Raw genomic sequence first — 16103 nt, 5'->3', positions numbered from 1 at the left:
TTGGTTTACCTTGTGGTGTAATGAAGCAGGTGTGGGCCTTAAAGAATAGGGGGTAGCAGTGGTGCCTAAACCCCTGTTTTAAACATAAAACCCTGTTAATGTTTGCATCCTGTCACAGAAAAGGGGTCAGAAATCAGCTATTGAGACAATTGGTGCACCAGTTTTGGTTTTCGGTGAAATGTAATTTAACCAAGTGGTGTCTTCACCTGGATGATTGTTATGTGAAATGCAGATGGTCAGTAAGGCTCACAGGTACCTGATATCTTTTTCAGAACTTTGCCAAGAATATTTTTGCAATTCTTCAATCAGTTAAAGCCCGAGAAGAAGGCCGAGCACCTGAGCAAAGACCTGCACCAAACACAGCACCAACGGTAAGAGAAGTGTTTGGCTGAACACGAGGGCTGGGACACCAAAAGTGAGAGTACAGTGTCTTCTCACTATTACATACACAATTTGTTTTGGTTTACTTCCAAAAAATGCACGTTTTTCAAGCATAACTTCACAGCTATTCTTTAACTTAAGTTGCATTTATTGGTATTTAAAGAGTTGAATATATTAGTTTAATTAGTTCAATATGCTCTTGTTACTGAGAGATGAATCTGCTAGTGCCAGCTTCTACATCTATCAAGCATTAGCCACATGCTGCATCTATTTGCAAAGAGTGTATTCGATGAGAGTGCTGCCATTTCAAATGAAATGTTTTGCTGCTTTTCTGACAGATAGGGTAGCAAATGTTTAAGAATCTGGAGCATGACTCATGAGTGGGAACAGCTCGAACCAGCTTTCTTTTGCCTGTAATAAATCAGGACAGACTTAGAGCTGTATTGTTTACTTCTATCCAGGTATTAGACAGGATTTGTTTAGAATTGTGGTGTTTACTATTGTGTTCTATTAAACCTAATATATCTCTGAACATGGTGGTAGTGTGCTCTGAAAGCTGTTTAATTGTACTGTGTTTTGTTTTGTTAAATGCTGCTACTGCATTTAACAAAGAACTAAATTTAAATAGCAAGATGAATTCCAACATGTAAATATTTGCTTTGTGTTGAATTTCTTACATTATGCATAGCATTATTCAAATGTCCCACTCAGAATAAGTGTGAATACATAACTAAGCCATCCACAAAAAGGATTGAATTGATATGGAGTGTGCTTCTAGTTTAGTGCTTTTTAAAAACTTTTTTTCCAGAATGCCTTTTTTTTCTCCGCAAAATTTGTTTTTGTTTATTTAACAAAATTTTATCTTAATCAGGCTGACAAGGGGAATTTAGTGTGGCTGAAGCCTTAATCATGAATTGTCAGTTAATGTTTTTTTTCCTCACTAAATCTTTAAGTATAACAAAAACTCAGTAGAGATTTTAATAATGTAGTTTGTTACTGTTTGTTATTTTACTTTTGCCTCAGGTATTCTCTTTGCATTCAGTACTAAGCTGTTTCTGTAAGACTGTAAGTGCATATTGAATGCAAACATCAGAAGTTTTCAAATGCATTGAAACTCCTACGAAAATGAACTGGTTTTATACTCTTGAGTAGTTCTAAGTAACTCTTCATGAAATTCAAAAACCATCAAATACCTTTTAGTATGTTTTTCTAATGCTGTTTAACCTGTTTTAGGATCCCACTTTACGGAATAAACAACCTATTCCAGCTGCCTACAACAGATATGATCAGGAAAGATTTAAAGGCAAAGAGGGTAAGTTGATTGCAAATTTTTTTTCAAAAAGAAAAAAAAATTGAGAACCAAAATTGACAAGTCACCAAGTTCATATTAGTGGATTTTTCTCTGCTATCATTTCACAAACCTATGAAAAGACAAAAAAAGAGCTGTAACTATGCCTCAAGACAGCTTTCCAAGTAATGAAATCCAAAAGTACTATTTTGTAGAAATTATTTCTACCTCTTAGGAAGCAAACTGAAAACTTAAAACCAGAACTTCTTGGGGGGGGAAAAAAGGTTTGGGGAGTGTCCTATGCAATTAATAAGAAATCACAAGTGCAAGGATAACTGTCAGGTGCATAACATGTAATAGATTCCCTCTCCTCAAACAATCACAGTTGCTCTAAAAGTTGCCTCCAGTAATTTCAAGTAAGTATTATGTAGTTGTGTCTATTTAAAATAAAAAGCAAACTGGAAACAGCGGTGCACAACATAAATACCATTCTGGAGAGGAGATGGAAACAATCTACAATATTGAAGAATTCTCACAAGTTTTAAAAGATGGTGAACACTGAAGTTGAGTGATGATTTATCTTTCTAGTGCAATTTTTCTCCTGTCCCCATTGCTTTTTTTTATCTTGTTTTTAGCACAAGTTCAGTTACTTCACTTTCATGTCTTGCTGTGGTTTTATTTTGCAATCTTGTGTTTGTTGTGCTTGGATGGTTTTGTGCTTCTTGCAGAAGGTCATGCAAATTTTGTTACATTACTGAATTGCCTCTTCCTCCTCTGTGATTCTGAGAATGTGATGTTGGGGTTTCACTTGGTGCTCAAATGGGATTGACTGGACTGCAGCAATTGTTCCAGTTGAAAGATTTTTTTTTTTGTGATGTGGTCATATTCTACCTGCCTAAGTCACTGTCACACTCTATTCTAGAGTGTGTTTTTCTTCCTTAACTTTCTGGTTACTTATATTTGGTGTAGTCACACAAAGTTAATTTTGTATTTCAGGTTTCTAAGGATATTTAAAGAAATACATAGGTTAAGAATACCAAGTTAGCTAAGTGTAGGCTAGCACTGGAAATAAAAATGAGGTGTTGGAAAGAAGGTATTTTAAACATGAGATTGACTTATGAAAGATATTGGTACATCACTTATGGAAGTTACATAGAATTAGTAATTTTACATCTGGATTTCTTAGGAGAGTACCTAGAGATATTTGAGATCTTCTTTGGCTTCAAATTAACTTCAGAAAATAATAAAGATCTCATTTACTGCTAGGGTATTCTATTGTAAAACTATTAACTTCTAAATTGTAGTCTAACTGGCACTCTGAGTACAGGTGGTTTTCCTGTAATAATTAGGCATTAATGTGCTGATAATGTCATTTGCTTAAAACTGAATGATGCACATCACTTGCAGCTCTGCCACAAGTGAACTCATTCCTTATGGGATTTTTAATTTAGTTGCCCTCGAAGCTGTGGCTCCCAAATATTCAGTGTAGAATTGAGACTACAAGCAGAAATAGTCATCCATAAAAATAAAATAAGGCTTTTTTTCATTTTCATTAAACTCTGGTTTTTACAGTAAGTTGAGTAAGAACTTGGAATCACACTTTTTTCTGTAAAGGTTGCAGTATTGGGACTTTAGGGAAAGAATTCTGAAGGAAAAGAAAGATAATTAAGTTCAAAGGGTAATAACTTGGAGTCTTTATGCCATTGTATCCACATTTATTTAGTAATGGTGGATAGTACCTACGATAAAGCTGAATCCTACAGATTTCTGCCATTCTGAAGGGTTTCCACACCTTGCCCTCTGGGACTGCCTGTGGCTGGCTGCAGACTGGAAGGCAGGATGGTGTGGTGCTTGTAACAATGGGCACAGTGGTTGGTTTGGTTAAAGATTGAAATAAAGCCAAAAGTCAATGTCTCGAGGCTTTTTTCTTTGTGTTTGCTGTTTCCTCAGAGGTATTAAAATCCTAGGAAGGATTCACAGTAGTCCTCTTCTAGTTGCAGCAGGATTGTGGCATATTGCCTATATTCAGTTTTGTATGATATTATAGTATTTAAAGTTTAGGCAGCAAAGAGGTGAACTGTTTTTCTTTGAATATTTGTGGGCTTTAATAGAGAGCTTTTCCATTCACTGTCTTGTCCTTAGCATAAGAAATTCAAAGCTTGTAGAACTAAGAGAGTAAATTTAGGAATTTTAACATGCATTAAGTAAACTGTTGAGTTGCAGCCAAATTTCTCTGCTTCTTGTGGTGGATCATTATTTCTGATGTAATGTATCAGGATGCCTCTCTGGTAGACTAACTTAGAATTTTTATGCCAGATGGGACAGGCTTTGCTGCTAGAGTGGTTTAATAGTCAGTGTGAGGGGGTGGTAAATGTGCTGTTCTTGAAGAGCAAACAGTGAATTCCAGGTGCATTCAGTGGAACTGCTCAGCAGCCCAGGGGCAGCACTTGGTCACCTTTTGTCCAGCAGTGGTCTTGTTCCTGCAGCTTTGGTCAGGCAGGACAGAGAAACCTTTCCTTTGACATTTTTCAAGTTCTGTGATGTATTAGAATGTTGTTTGCAGTAGGAATTGCATATCCTGGATATTTCCGCATGGAAAGTGGAAGAACACGTTGCCTGGCAGTGCACCCGTCCTGCCCAACTGCTCAAATGTTTTGGAGGTGAGGAGGTGAACTGCTTGTAGTCACTTTCCTTGGGTGCTGTTTCTCTGCTGCTGCTTTGGTTTCTTCCATGCTGGCAGTTAGTGATGGTATCATCTCTCCAACAGCATAGAGCTCCATCCTGTGCTAAACTTCCTCTGCTTTTACCTTGCCAGTCCTGTTCCTTTCCTTTGTATTACTAGCTTGAGTGAATTTTTTTGCATTTTATTAATGTGCACCTTTACAACTGGAGAATTTTTTTCAAACTGCAGTTTGTCAGACCTTCTTGAGCAACATAATTTTAAAATCTTGCTCAGGATTTAAAAATCCTATCCTCAAATGCCATTTGATGCTTTAGGAGCTTATTTTGTGTCCTCTCCTGTGTCCCTTAGTGTTTGGTATTTAAATATGCATTATTGGTACATATGTTTTGGATGCTATAATGTATTTTCCCCCCATTTTCTTGGGTGGCTTTACCTCAGAAGATTTTTTTCACATGCTTGTTTATTCTGTAATTTCAAAGTGTGCAGTAGTGGTGGGATGGTAGTCTTGAAGGTGTAACATTTTTGTGACCCGCAGAGTGCATCTCTCAGTATGGATGGCAAAGTCAAGTTTCCCTGTGCTGCTCCAAGGTTAGGTCTTTAAGGCTTATTCCAGGAGTGTTCCTGTTGTTCTCAAAGTTTCAACATAGTAGCAGTCAATTGTTACTACTCCCCCAAAACAAAACAAAAAACCCATTAAACCTCCAGCAATATTCAGTCCTACTTAGGGTAAATCAGAGAGTCTTGCTGTGTGATTTCACTGCAATGGTGGAAAGGATATTCTTGACTGTGTTCAAATGTTTCCTTCAGGAATGTTTGCTGTTGATTTCCTGCTACTGCCATCTTATATTTTATTTATAACTTTACTGGATTTTCAGACAGAGTTGCCATTTTGCAGAAGTTTGTCAGTCCTAAGTGCTAAGCCCAGGGAACAGAGGACTGTGAAGTTACTGTATTTGAGGTGACTCTGGACCATAACATTTTGTTTCTCTCTCATATACTTTGTTAAGAAAGTTTCTTTATAAAGCATTTCTCATAAGTTATTTTGTTTTAAATTGTGTGATATCCTTTTACACAGGGAGAGTAGAATTGGTAGCAGGAGATAAAAGGTTCTGAAGTTTTACTGGTCAAACTCAGTTTGACTGGTTAAACTTTGATTTATTGCATTCACTTTAAGATTTATATGATTCTCTTTTTTTCCCTAACAGAGAGTATGTGCAGGAGATGCACATTTGGAAAAAGAATGTGGTCTTATCTGTATTTTCTGGCTTGGTGTGACCAACTAGTTTAAAACTTTCAGCACTGCACATTCACTTCTGTGCTGGAAAATGCACATAAATTGCTGTGAGAAACTTAAGTTGGTGTTAATTACTGGGAAGATTACTACAGAGCTGTTACATATGAACTGTACAGAGAATTTGTAAAGTAATTAGTGTAACTCGGAAATTTAGGAGCGAAGCTTACTTGTTAGGATACAGTACTGTAAAGGAGTGCTCAGTAAATTCTCATGCAGAGTGACATTTGGTGTCAGGGATTAAATTACTGGGGCTGTGAAGTGGGGTGGTGAATCATTTCCAGGCAGTATGCAGAGTGTTGCTATCTGGGGCTTGAAGAGTATACAGCTGAAAAAGGAAGTGGTTATTCAGTCTTATTCATCCACAATTCAAACCAAGGCTTTAACTCAAGCTCTTCAGTGTCTGAGACATGCTGCTTTGTTCTGTTTTTATTTCCCTTGACTTCCTTCCAGAAATTCAGGTTAATTTGAGTCTTTTTCAAGCTTTTATTCTTTTGGTAATGTATCAGAGCTCAAGTTTGTAGCTGGATTGGAAGAGTGGAGGTGCAGAATCAAAGTGCAGGGTGACCTAGATGGCTGTGGAGCAGTGGCTTTAAGTAAATGCAAGGCACCCTGAACATTAACACTTAAATCCAAGGAAAGGGAGCATGCACCCAAATGCTGATGGAGAATATCATCAGTCCAAAAAGCTGATGCATTAGGGTGCCTATTCTCATTTCCAGGTCTAATTATTTTAAAGAAAAAAAGGCACTCAGATTGATGCATGGGGATGCTAGAAAGCAAACTTGTGATAAACCATATTGGAAATGTTTATGGTTCTTTTACCAGTCTTTGGATCATGGAACAGAGAAACTGTGACCATAATACATGCAACGAGTGAAGAAGAAAAAAACCCATGGTGATAGGTTATGTTGTTTATTCAGTCCTAGTTATTATGTTTAGTCTCTCAATATGTAGTTTTAAGGCATCTGTTTATGTTGGTGTTTTTAACAGTGCATATATTTCTAAAATTGATTATATTTGGCAAACAGTCGCAGGACAGCTTTTCCTGACAAAATTATTGGTGGGCTTTGCTTGCATTCTTTAGTCCTTAGTGTTAGACCTGTGATTGAAGCATTTAATATGGACTGCTCTTTGCCTAAAGGAAATGTGTGTCATAGCTTTGTAGTAATGATATTGAAAATTCCCAGTGTATTGAAGACCCTCAATAAGTTTTTTACTAGTTGTTCTGCATCTAATTCCAAGCTTAAAAACAAGGGTCCAAAGTATTACCATCATGGTACTTTATTTATGAGGCTCTTTTTTCTTAAATACCCTTTTCTTAGTCGATGGTTTATCATTTTAACTGCTTCTATTACCACCAGCGAAGCTGGGATTTTGAAGCTGGAGTTACAAACTAATTCTTGGCCAAGTATTACCATTTCATCTCACTGCTGGTGCATGACTCAGCAGCGCAGGTTGGAGCTGCTTTGGGAGGGAGAGGAGAAGCTTTTGTGCTCTTGGAGGGCGTGGCACAGCATTTGTGCTGATGAGTGCTGGGGGCATGGCCCGGGATCACCGTCTCCTCTGCTCCTCTTCACTCTGGCCCGTGCTTCCTCTTGTATCCCGGGTCTGCTTTTCAGCAGCTGTATCAGGGGCAGACCCTGGTCTTGGAGAATAATCTGGAATAAGTGCCTCTGCTTTCTAGCCTGGTCCTTGAATATCTTTTACAGCATTAACCTGGCTGACACTCTCAGCAGTTTTTGAAGTGGGAATGAAGCTGGAACTGTGGGGTCCATGACCTGGAAACATTTGTTTTCTGCTTTGCCCAGGCTATGCACAGTGAGTGGAGCTGAGGGTGCTGCTGGATGTGCCCAAGTGTACAAACTACTGAGATGTAAAAAAATGGTACAGACATGCAAGGGGCAGGGCTCATGCTTCTGGCAGTGTTTATTTCTGTAAGAGAAGTGATTGGCTGACAGGTACAATACCACATGGTGCGTGTGAGAGGATTGAATCAATAAAGCTGTGTTCTGACAAATGTGTCTCTGCTGTTCCTGCTTCGGGGGGGTTGCTACCCCCCTCTGGAAGCTGGAGATGCTGAACTCTAATTCACCAGTTGCTGGAGAGGTTGAGGCAGGAAGCTGGAGAGCTGATGGGCAGTTTGGGAGGTGGTTTCTTCTACTGGTCCCACCCTAGTGCAGACAGCAGAGCATGGGCCCTGCAGTAGCTCTTGTAGAGGCTGCAGTAATTGTTTGCAGGAATGTGTGTGGGTACCTGCACTGACCATTTAACATGTCTTATATTTGAATTAGTGCAGAAAGCTACTATGCCATTATTTTCTAATTATCACAACTGTTACATTTGCTACCTGAGTAGCTTTTAAATAGTACTGGGGCCCCTGTGTAGCTGCTGGGAACATTCATCAGGCAGGAAACTGGGGTTTGCTGGAGGCAGCAAGTGGCTCTTCATCCAAGTTACTTACTTCTGCTAGAAAGAAGGGTCAGGACAAGGCTGGAAGCAGGAAGCTGATGAGTGCCAGAGCTGTGGTTTGTGGTTCCCGTTAGGCTCATTAAATGAACTAGGACAGATTTTATGAGAGACTTGAGAAGACTTTTGCAAAAGATGAAACCAGTGGCAGTTGAGCAGAGATTTGTTCCCTGCCAGGTGCCTCTCTCCCCTTTGATTTACTTTCTAACTGTGCTGCTGGCTCTGTGGGCCTTTGTTCTCTTTGCAATGCTGTTGGAGACAGGGAACAAACATGGAGAACTAATTACAAAGTCAGGATTTGTGCTAAGAGGAAAGAAGCCTCAGCAGGCCAGGCACAAGAGAGCATGGTGCTGTGCTGGTTTTGCTATGGGGTGTCTGTATTCTTCGGAAAGAATATCTAACCAAAATAGTTGGAAATGCTCTGTGTCACAGGCATGAGGAACCCATAATAGGTCAGTCTGGAAAGGATAAAGGTTCTTCTGGTGGTGATGTTCTGAAATTCACAAACAACTGTCAGATTAGATTAGACACCTCTGATTTCTGTCACTCCAAGTCAGCAAAAGCATCCCTTCAACTTAGGGAGTTCTACCAAGTATTCTACAAGGCTCCAGGCACCACCTGAAATATTAACATGCTCCCTGCCCTGCAGCAGTGACCTATATAGTCACAGAGCAACCTGTTCTCCATGGAGGTGTTTGTGCAGTCACGTCTTGACCATCCTCAGCTCAAGTTCAGTGGTGTGACCTCTGAGCTAAGACTTAAGGCATAGTTATAGCTTGGGGTTGAGGGGAAAGGTGGGAATGCCTATCAGTTTATATAGGGAGGCAGCATCAATTTATACAGGGAGGCTAGGCTGCTTTCTTTGCGTTTTTTGTGCAGGTTTTTTTTGTTTTGGTTTGGTCATTTTTTTAGTAGGAAGGACTGAATTCATGTAGGTCTGTATCTGCATTTTACTTTCTCAGGGTTTTGTCTGTAGTTCAGAAATGTTAATCTGGCAGAGAGGGGTGGCCTTGAGAAGTGAAGCTGGAGAAGAGCTGGAACTGAGGTGACTATAAAACAAAACATGGTCAGTGACATTGGGCGTCTTGACTTGGTAGTGGGTGGCAGGTCTGGTGGCATAATTGAGGGAGTGAGGGGGAAAAGGTGAAAGCCCAAACTGTTCAGTAAGTAGACACCTGTCTCTGTGGTGAGAGGAGTATGATAAGTTCCAAACTCTGGAGTATCTTGTTATAGGCACTGGAGAGTTCTTAAATCTGGGAAACTTTTTGGCCTTGTTTCCTTTGAGTGCCTGATGATCTTTTTCATCTTAAGGAAGAAAGGATAAGCAGCCACAGATGTCTCCCAGATCGTGTGGATTGCTTTCAAGGTTGTCTGGGTTTCAGTTTAAGTTAATTTACTTGTGATGAGAGCAAGAAGCTCTAACTGTTTTGAAAATTTGATATTTTTCTTGGACTTTTTTTAGATTCGGGTAGGAGCCAGGCTTTGGTTCTGCCTTATTTCTTCGTCTATCATGATTTTGTGCTGGTGCACAAAATGAAGGGGGTGTTAGAAATGACAAAAACATACCAGTTCCAAGTAGCTGTTTCTGCACAGTATCAGTTACTTTTACCCAAGTCTAGTTGAAATAGCCCAGAATTGCTTAGATATAGACAAATGCTTGTTTATCATGGTTTGGGTGGTGATGATCATGCCATTTTTGGTAGGAATTGTTTGGATGGTTGTGTGATGGGATCAGTTGATGGTAGATGCATGAGGCTAGGGAATTTACAAAAGGGAAAAGGTTTTCTTTCCAGTCCTGGTGGCACTATTCAGGAGCTTACTTTGATCTTAAAGCTCTGAGAACAGGGGAACAGGGAAGGAGTCTTCAAAAGCAAATAGGCTGCTGACAGCAGGTTGACTCATTGGGCAGTTGCAGGCTTCTGGCGCTTAGCATAAATTCAATCTAATTAAAACTAATTAAAAAAACCCACCCCAAGAACGCCCCTTTTTATAACCTTTAGTCTGGTATTGTGTATTTATGCAGATTCTGTCCTCTGTATCATATGACAATGACAATGTTACTCTTCAGCACTCCAGAAGTTAATTTATCAAGCTAAAATGGCCACACTTCTATAGCTGGCATGTAAATTGGTTTCTTAGGTATATTTTTCCATTAATACAGGTTGAATATGTTGCAGTACAATGTATTCTGGGAATATGAATGGGGCTTCTCAATCTTGCAGTGAGGAGAATTTCTGAGACTGCATGTAAATTGTAACATATTCTCACAAAGATTTAGGTTTATAGCCTTTCTCTGAAGTGCTTCCAATTATTCCATGCAGCAGGAAAAGTACTATTTAGAAGCTATTCAGGTAGCAAATAAAACAGTTCTGATAATTAGCAAATAATGGCATAGTAGCTTTTTATATTAATTCAAATGTAAGACATGTTAAATGGTTACAGAAAGCAGCAATATCAAACTGACCTCTGTCTAAAGAAGGCAGATTTCCTAGTGACTACCCAGGTTTTGTACTGGGAACAGAACCTAAACCACCACCACCAGCAAGATGTGTTCTTTGACAGAAGAACTTCAGAGAGATGTCCAGTGTTGTCCATTTAGACAAGACACTGCTGTGTTCACAAGGGTTTACAGAAGGCTTCTTTCTCTTTGCAGAAACGGAAGGCTTCAAGATTGACACCATGGGCACCTACCACGGGATGACTCTGAAGTCTGTGACGGTGAGTGGGAAGTCTTGGCTTAAATATGTTTTATAGACACGATTGTAAACATATATACAATATATGTTTAGAGACAGAGAGAGCTTGTCCTCCTGGCCTAGGCTCTCAGTTAGGAAGGTCACTTAGACTGAGTAACAATTGGTGAAAGTTCTTGTCTATGAAAAGACAAAATGTGTTTTGTTTGATCTGCATGTTCTAGGGGTCTGTGCCCCAGGGATTTGTTTGTCTGCAGTAATGAGGTGTGCTGGAAAGGCTTCTTGAGCTGCAGCATTTTTCTGTTTTACTTAACATACCCAGGTTTTTGCTGACCTTAGGTGTGTCTGGAAATGACACAAGTGATAAAACTATAGTCAGAAAACTGAAGTACTAAACCCAGGTTTTGGAATATTGCTGTTTCCTGCTCTGCATTTAATAAAAATTTTTTGGTGGTAGACCTCAGCATTACTGTTAGAGCTTTCTAGCCTGGTGAAACGGGCTTCTATTGTATGGCTGTAAAATGCTGTCAGTGGGAATTGAAGCATTCACAGAGGAGAAAGAGAGACCTTCAAACAGATTCCCTTTTCTTTCTTTGGCCAATGTTTGTCTGCTTTTGTGCAAGTGGGTTGAATGCTTTCAAATAAATGCTGTTTTGATCTGATGGTAAGTATGACAGATGCTGGAAAACTGCTGTAGTGTCCTCTTTAAGGTTTTTGCCAGCTCTATACCTATGTAAATGTGATGAATAGACAGCACTGAACACTCTCCTAAACCCATGCACTACTTCTAGTTTGTGCTTCTCATTTGAACATAAAATAGGATCTTGAGTAGAAATTTCTGAAAAACATTCCAAGGCTTTTTTGTTTGATAAAAGTCCTTTCCCAAATCTTTCATTCCCAAACCCCTTGTGACTGAGGATACTGTAAAAGAAAATGGAAGGGAATGGTTAAGGAAACAATCTACTTAGCAGTAAATAGTGTGATTTCTAGATGAATTTAGAGACTGATTGGATGAAGAAAAAAGATAACCTGTTATGTCTGAAGATTTGTTCTCGAACTTTGCATGAATTTTGGGCTGCTTTATGAGGAACCAAAGTGTTGTTAGACCAAACCCAGGTTTCTATTAGATATCATACCTGCTTCAAGGGGTAGGGATTTGAAATGGGTTGATAAATAGGTTCTGTTTAAATTGCTTTGTGGGGAGGAAAAAGAGGAAAGAGAAAAGCAAGATTATAGTAAATCAGAAATGTTGAAATGTTTTAAGCTTATAAGTGTAAAATCTGTGAAAGTGAAGGGATGCACAGTAACTCTAAAAATTATATGGTTTTTTTAGGATCATAAAAATAAGTGTGTTTTTTTGTTCTAGGAATCCTACCTCATGTATTGAGCATACTATCTAGGGTTTTGAGGTTATTAAACTGTCCTGGTTGTTTTCCTCCATTTAGGGAGAAAATGAAATAGATATTAAATTACAAGTAAACTTTTTTTTAACATAAACCAGAATTTTTTGAAATAAGTGTTTAAGAGTGCATGACTGCACATAAAGCATCATCTGGTGTCATGAGAAATATTAGAACTCCATCTGTTACTCAGCTTTTGTCTAAGAAAGAACTGCTGAGGGATATTTGGAGCCTTATTTTCCAGACTATTAAAAAGGTGCCCTCAATATTTAGCTCATTCATAAATTGCAGTGACATCCTGGCTTTGTGTTTCAGATGGGGGGGAAATAAATCTGTTAAATATGTTCATCTATTTTGTCTAAACTTTGTCATAGTGATGGACCACTCAGTTCTAAACCTTAATGTCAGATTGTATTTTTGTGGAGAATAGTTATCCTGCCACTTGCCAAGTTTCATATTTTGCTCTTACTCAAGGTTTTTTGTGGTTAGTTTATATTTTTTTATGCCAGACAAAATTAGAGGGGAAATGGGAAAGGTAATTGCTTCCCCTAAGTGTTTAATGGGAAAGTACATTATACTCATTGGCTAAATCATAGGAACATGGAGGGTAGCATTGGAATTCATTCCACCTGCATGATCTCATTATTGTCCTCATAGTATAATTCCTGTAGGAACTCATCAAACATTTCAAAGGAATTAACAGTTCTAGGTAGCTCTTGGTTAGAGGCTCTCTTCAAACTTCAGACCTCTGATTTCCAGATGGATGCTCATATTTGAAAGCTTCTTTTTTATGCCATTGTTCTCCTTGACATGATGGCTCCTCCATTTTTCTTTCTGTGGTGTTTGCTTCCATTAATGTTTTTCTGGAGTGTGGTCAGATTCCCCTAAAACTTACAGTTATTATCTCCAGTGTAAAGTGATCCACTGTTTGGAGTTGCCCACTTGCTTCTCATGCAAAATTTGTAAAAGTTTTTTTGTTTTGTGTTATATTCCCTACACTTGCACTCTGCCTCGCTGTAATTCTCTGTAATGATTTTTATGAAATGTGCAAAACTTATGTTTTGTGTTTGTTCTTGCTGAAATGTGAGCTGTCCTAGATGCTTGTTCTTTTTAACAGCAAAACAAAAACTTCATCTTGACTGCTTTCTTTTCATCAGTGATGTTGGAAACTTTCTTAGCTTTCAGAATTTGTGCCAGAGCAGATGGTGAATGGTGGGCTTTTTCTGAAGTAATGTCAGCTAAAATAACTTGTGCTGCTGGCAGTTCTTCCATGTAACAGGGTTTTTGCTTGATTGGCACACTATCTCTTAGGAAGGACTGACTTATTTATTGAATTTTTATTGTGAAGGCATGATCTCATTATTCTGGACCTGGAATTGTTTATAACAAGGCATTTTTCAGAACTGATGATGTTTTGGAAAATTAATAAGTAAGTTAGTGGTGGTAGCTCTTGCTGCTGGTTCCCCAGCAGTTCAGGTAGCAAACTGTTCAGCATGACTTCTCAAAACCTGCAGGTCTCCCTGCAGGCTTCACTTCCAAGAATAACCCCCTGGATAGCAGAACATCATCTGTTTCTTATCTAGGAAAGTTTGGTGTTTGAGGTGGATCAATATTTAGAAGAGATGTTTGTATTTCTGTACCACACAGGGTGTGAGGTGATGCTGAGAGAGAATCTTAAGCTGATATTCTGAACATTCTTTCTTGTGTAAATTTGATGTGTTTGGGGCTTTAGCCTCCTGCAGTTCTAAAGGGTAATGTTAACTGGGAGGCCAGTGTCATCTGGTGGAAGCCTCAAAGGTGAGTCTCACATTTTACGTACAAGGAATTTTGGACTATTCATTTCTGTAACTAGGATATGTGAAGCATTTAACTGTTAGTGTAGCTCAAGATGTAAAGATCAGAACATACCAGTTAGCTGCACCTAGGGCAGGAGAGGAAGAAGTTGCTTGTTCTGTGACCACCTGATAAAGCTGGCTGTGAGCACCTACTAAAGCTGAACTCTTCCAGGCTGAGGGCATGCTTTGTATTGACTGTGTGCACTTGCAAATCATATTTGTTTATCCATTACAGTAATAGTCATGGTGATGCTGGTTTTACTCATCTTTGTGCTTTTATCCTTGAGCTCTCATGGCTTTAATATGAGAAAGAAACAGCATGAAAGGCTGTGGAGTTTTGTGGGATGATTTCCTCTGAGTTCTGAATGCCCTGGCTAATCAGGAGCTGTGATTCAGGGAGCTGGAAGCTTGTGTTCAAGTGAACAAGAACTGCATGGCACTGCAATGGACCCTTGTAGAAATTATTTTTTTGCTGGAAAAATCTCCTGTTTTCAACTTGGGGTTTCTTTTAGCATTCAGGGCTGCTGAAGCTTGGGAGCTTCCTTTGTCTCTTGGTTTTTGCTGCTAGTGATGGAATGTGTCATTGATCATCTGCACTCGTAAGCAGCCAGAGCTGCTGTTGGCATTTTTCTCTTCCTGTTCAGTGAACAGGAAGGTGCAAGAGCTCCTGTAGGATTGAGCTGCTGGCCTTCCCAGAGAGTCTGCAGCTACACCTGGATGATCAGTATAGTCAGTGAGGACTTCACTGGAGGCACTTCACTTTTAACAAACTCAAATGCAAATTTCTGTGGTGTATTCAAACTCTGTAAATAGGAAATTCTATGTAAATTTTCAGTGCTTCTCAGTTGAGTGATATTTTTCCTCCAAACTGACAAAAGTAACATCCCTTTTACCATTGTGTGCTGCCAGGCTTTACAGCAATCTCTGGGTAAAAGTGCTCTGAGTAAACATATGAGAATATCAATAATTAAAGTAAATGCATTACATTTCAGTTACAACAAATACATTTCATAATCCTAGCAGAAACCAAGTAATTACAAAGGAGTCCCTATGTAAACCACAGTACAAGCAGGTCTAATTTCAGAAGAATTGGAGACTGGTTCAGCACCAGCATTTTCCAGTCAGTATCCGATTTGGGGAATTAATTAATCAAAGGATTTTACTGTTATTGCCCTCAAAATCTTTTGAGTTGGGTATAACCTCTGTATTTTTCTTTTTACCTGAGAGGTTGTTTAACCACATCTGGTGTATCTTCAAAGGAATAGTGTTTAGTATAAACAGAGTTACTAAATTATGGCACTTTACAGACTGAGCCACTGGAGAGGAAGTGGTTGGGGCAGAAACATCGTGGTGTGTGTGTGTGTTTTATATAAAAGACTTAAGAAAATTGATATGCTTCTGTGTGAGGAGGTAAATCCACAGGATCCTATAATTGATCGCGAGGACTTTGTGATTCAGTGCCAAAATTCAAAATGGCTGTTTAGAAGCATATGGTGGAGTTGGGTGTTGTCTCTCAGTGTTCAGATAAATAGTACTTTTGAAAAGAAATAAAAAATTAATACATCTTTAATATTTGAGATGGAGGGGAGATACCAGTTTATCCATATCAGCAGTTTTCTGTCATGTTCTAATCTCATTAAAATGTTGGAGGACAGTGGGATTGAGGGAGGAGTCAGCAAAACAAGGGACTCTTTGAAATGTTTGAAACAGGCTCTCAAGTGCTGTATAATTTTTGTGCAGCCTGTGCATAAGGTGGTCATTATTCCCAATGGGAGTGCAACAGCAGCCTGCCTACACCCCCACTCCCCTCTGCAGGCTGAGCAGCATTCTGTGAATTCTCTCTGTGCATCCTATTCAGTTTTTAACCAGCAAGAGGAAAACTGTAATAATATAAAATCATAAAGTTACATAGATTTGCATGGAGGGCAGATGTTTTTCCATAGATGATACTTGAGGTAGATACTTGTTTCTATTGGGTTTGTAAATCATTTTTCACCATAAGTATGCTGCTCTGTAACTAATTCAGACATACTCCTGAGGTCCTTGGTCCATTAGGGTTAAGG

The 16103-nt window shown here is 39.0% G+C and overlaps 1 protein-coding gene across 1 annotated transcript in view; it reads left to right on the top strand.

Annotated features, from left to right (window-relative positions):
* The window catches only part of CDC73 (cell division cycle 73), a 102249-nt gene that overhangs the window by 20019 nt on the left and 66127 nt on the right, over positions 1-16103 (top strand). Inside the window, exons 8-10 of the mRNA XM_053950095.1 lie at positions 273-371; positions 1615-1693; positions 10766-10830. Of these exons, the coding sequence (XP_053806070.1) occupies positions 273-371; positions 1615-1693; positions 10766-10830 (243 nt within the window). The remainder of the gene's footprint in view (positions 1-272; positions 372-1614; positions 1694-10765; positions 10831-16103) is intronic.

This window comes from Vidua chalybeata, chromosome 9 (assembly GCF_026979565.1).
Source record: "Vidua chalybeata isolate OUT-0048 chromosome 9, bVidCha1 merged haplotype, whole genome shotgun sequence".
NCBI classification, from domain to species: Eukaryota; Metazoa; Chordata; class Aves; order Passeriformes; family Viduidae; genus Vidua; species Vidua chalybeata.
Note: the sequence above shows the minus strand (reverse complement) of the source record. Positions and strands in the feature narration are given on the sequence as shown.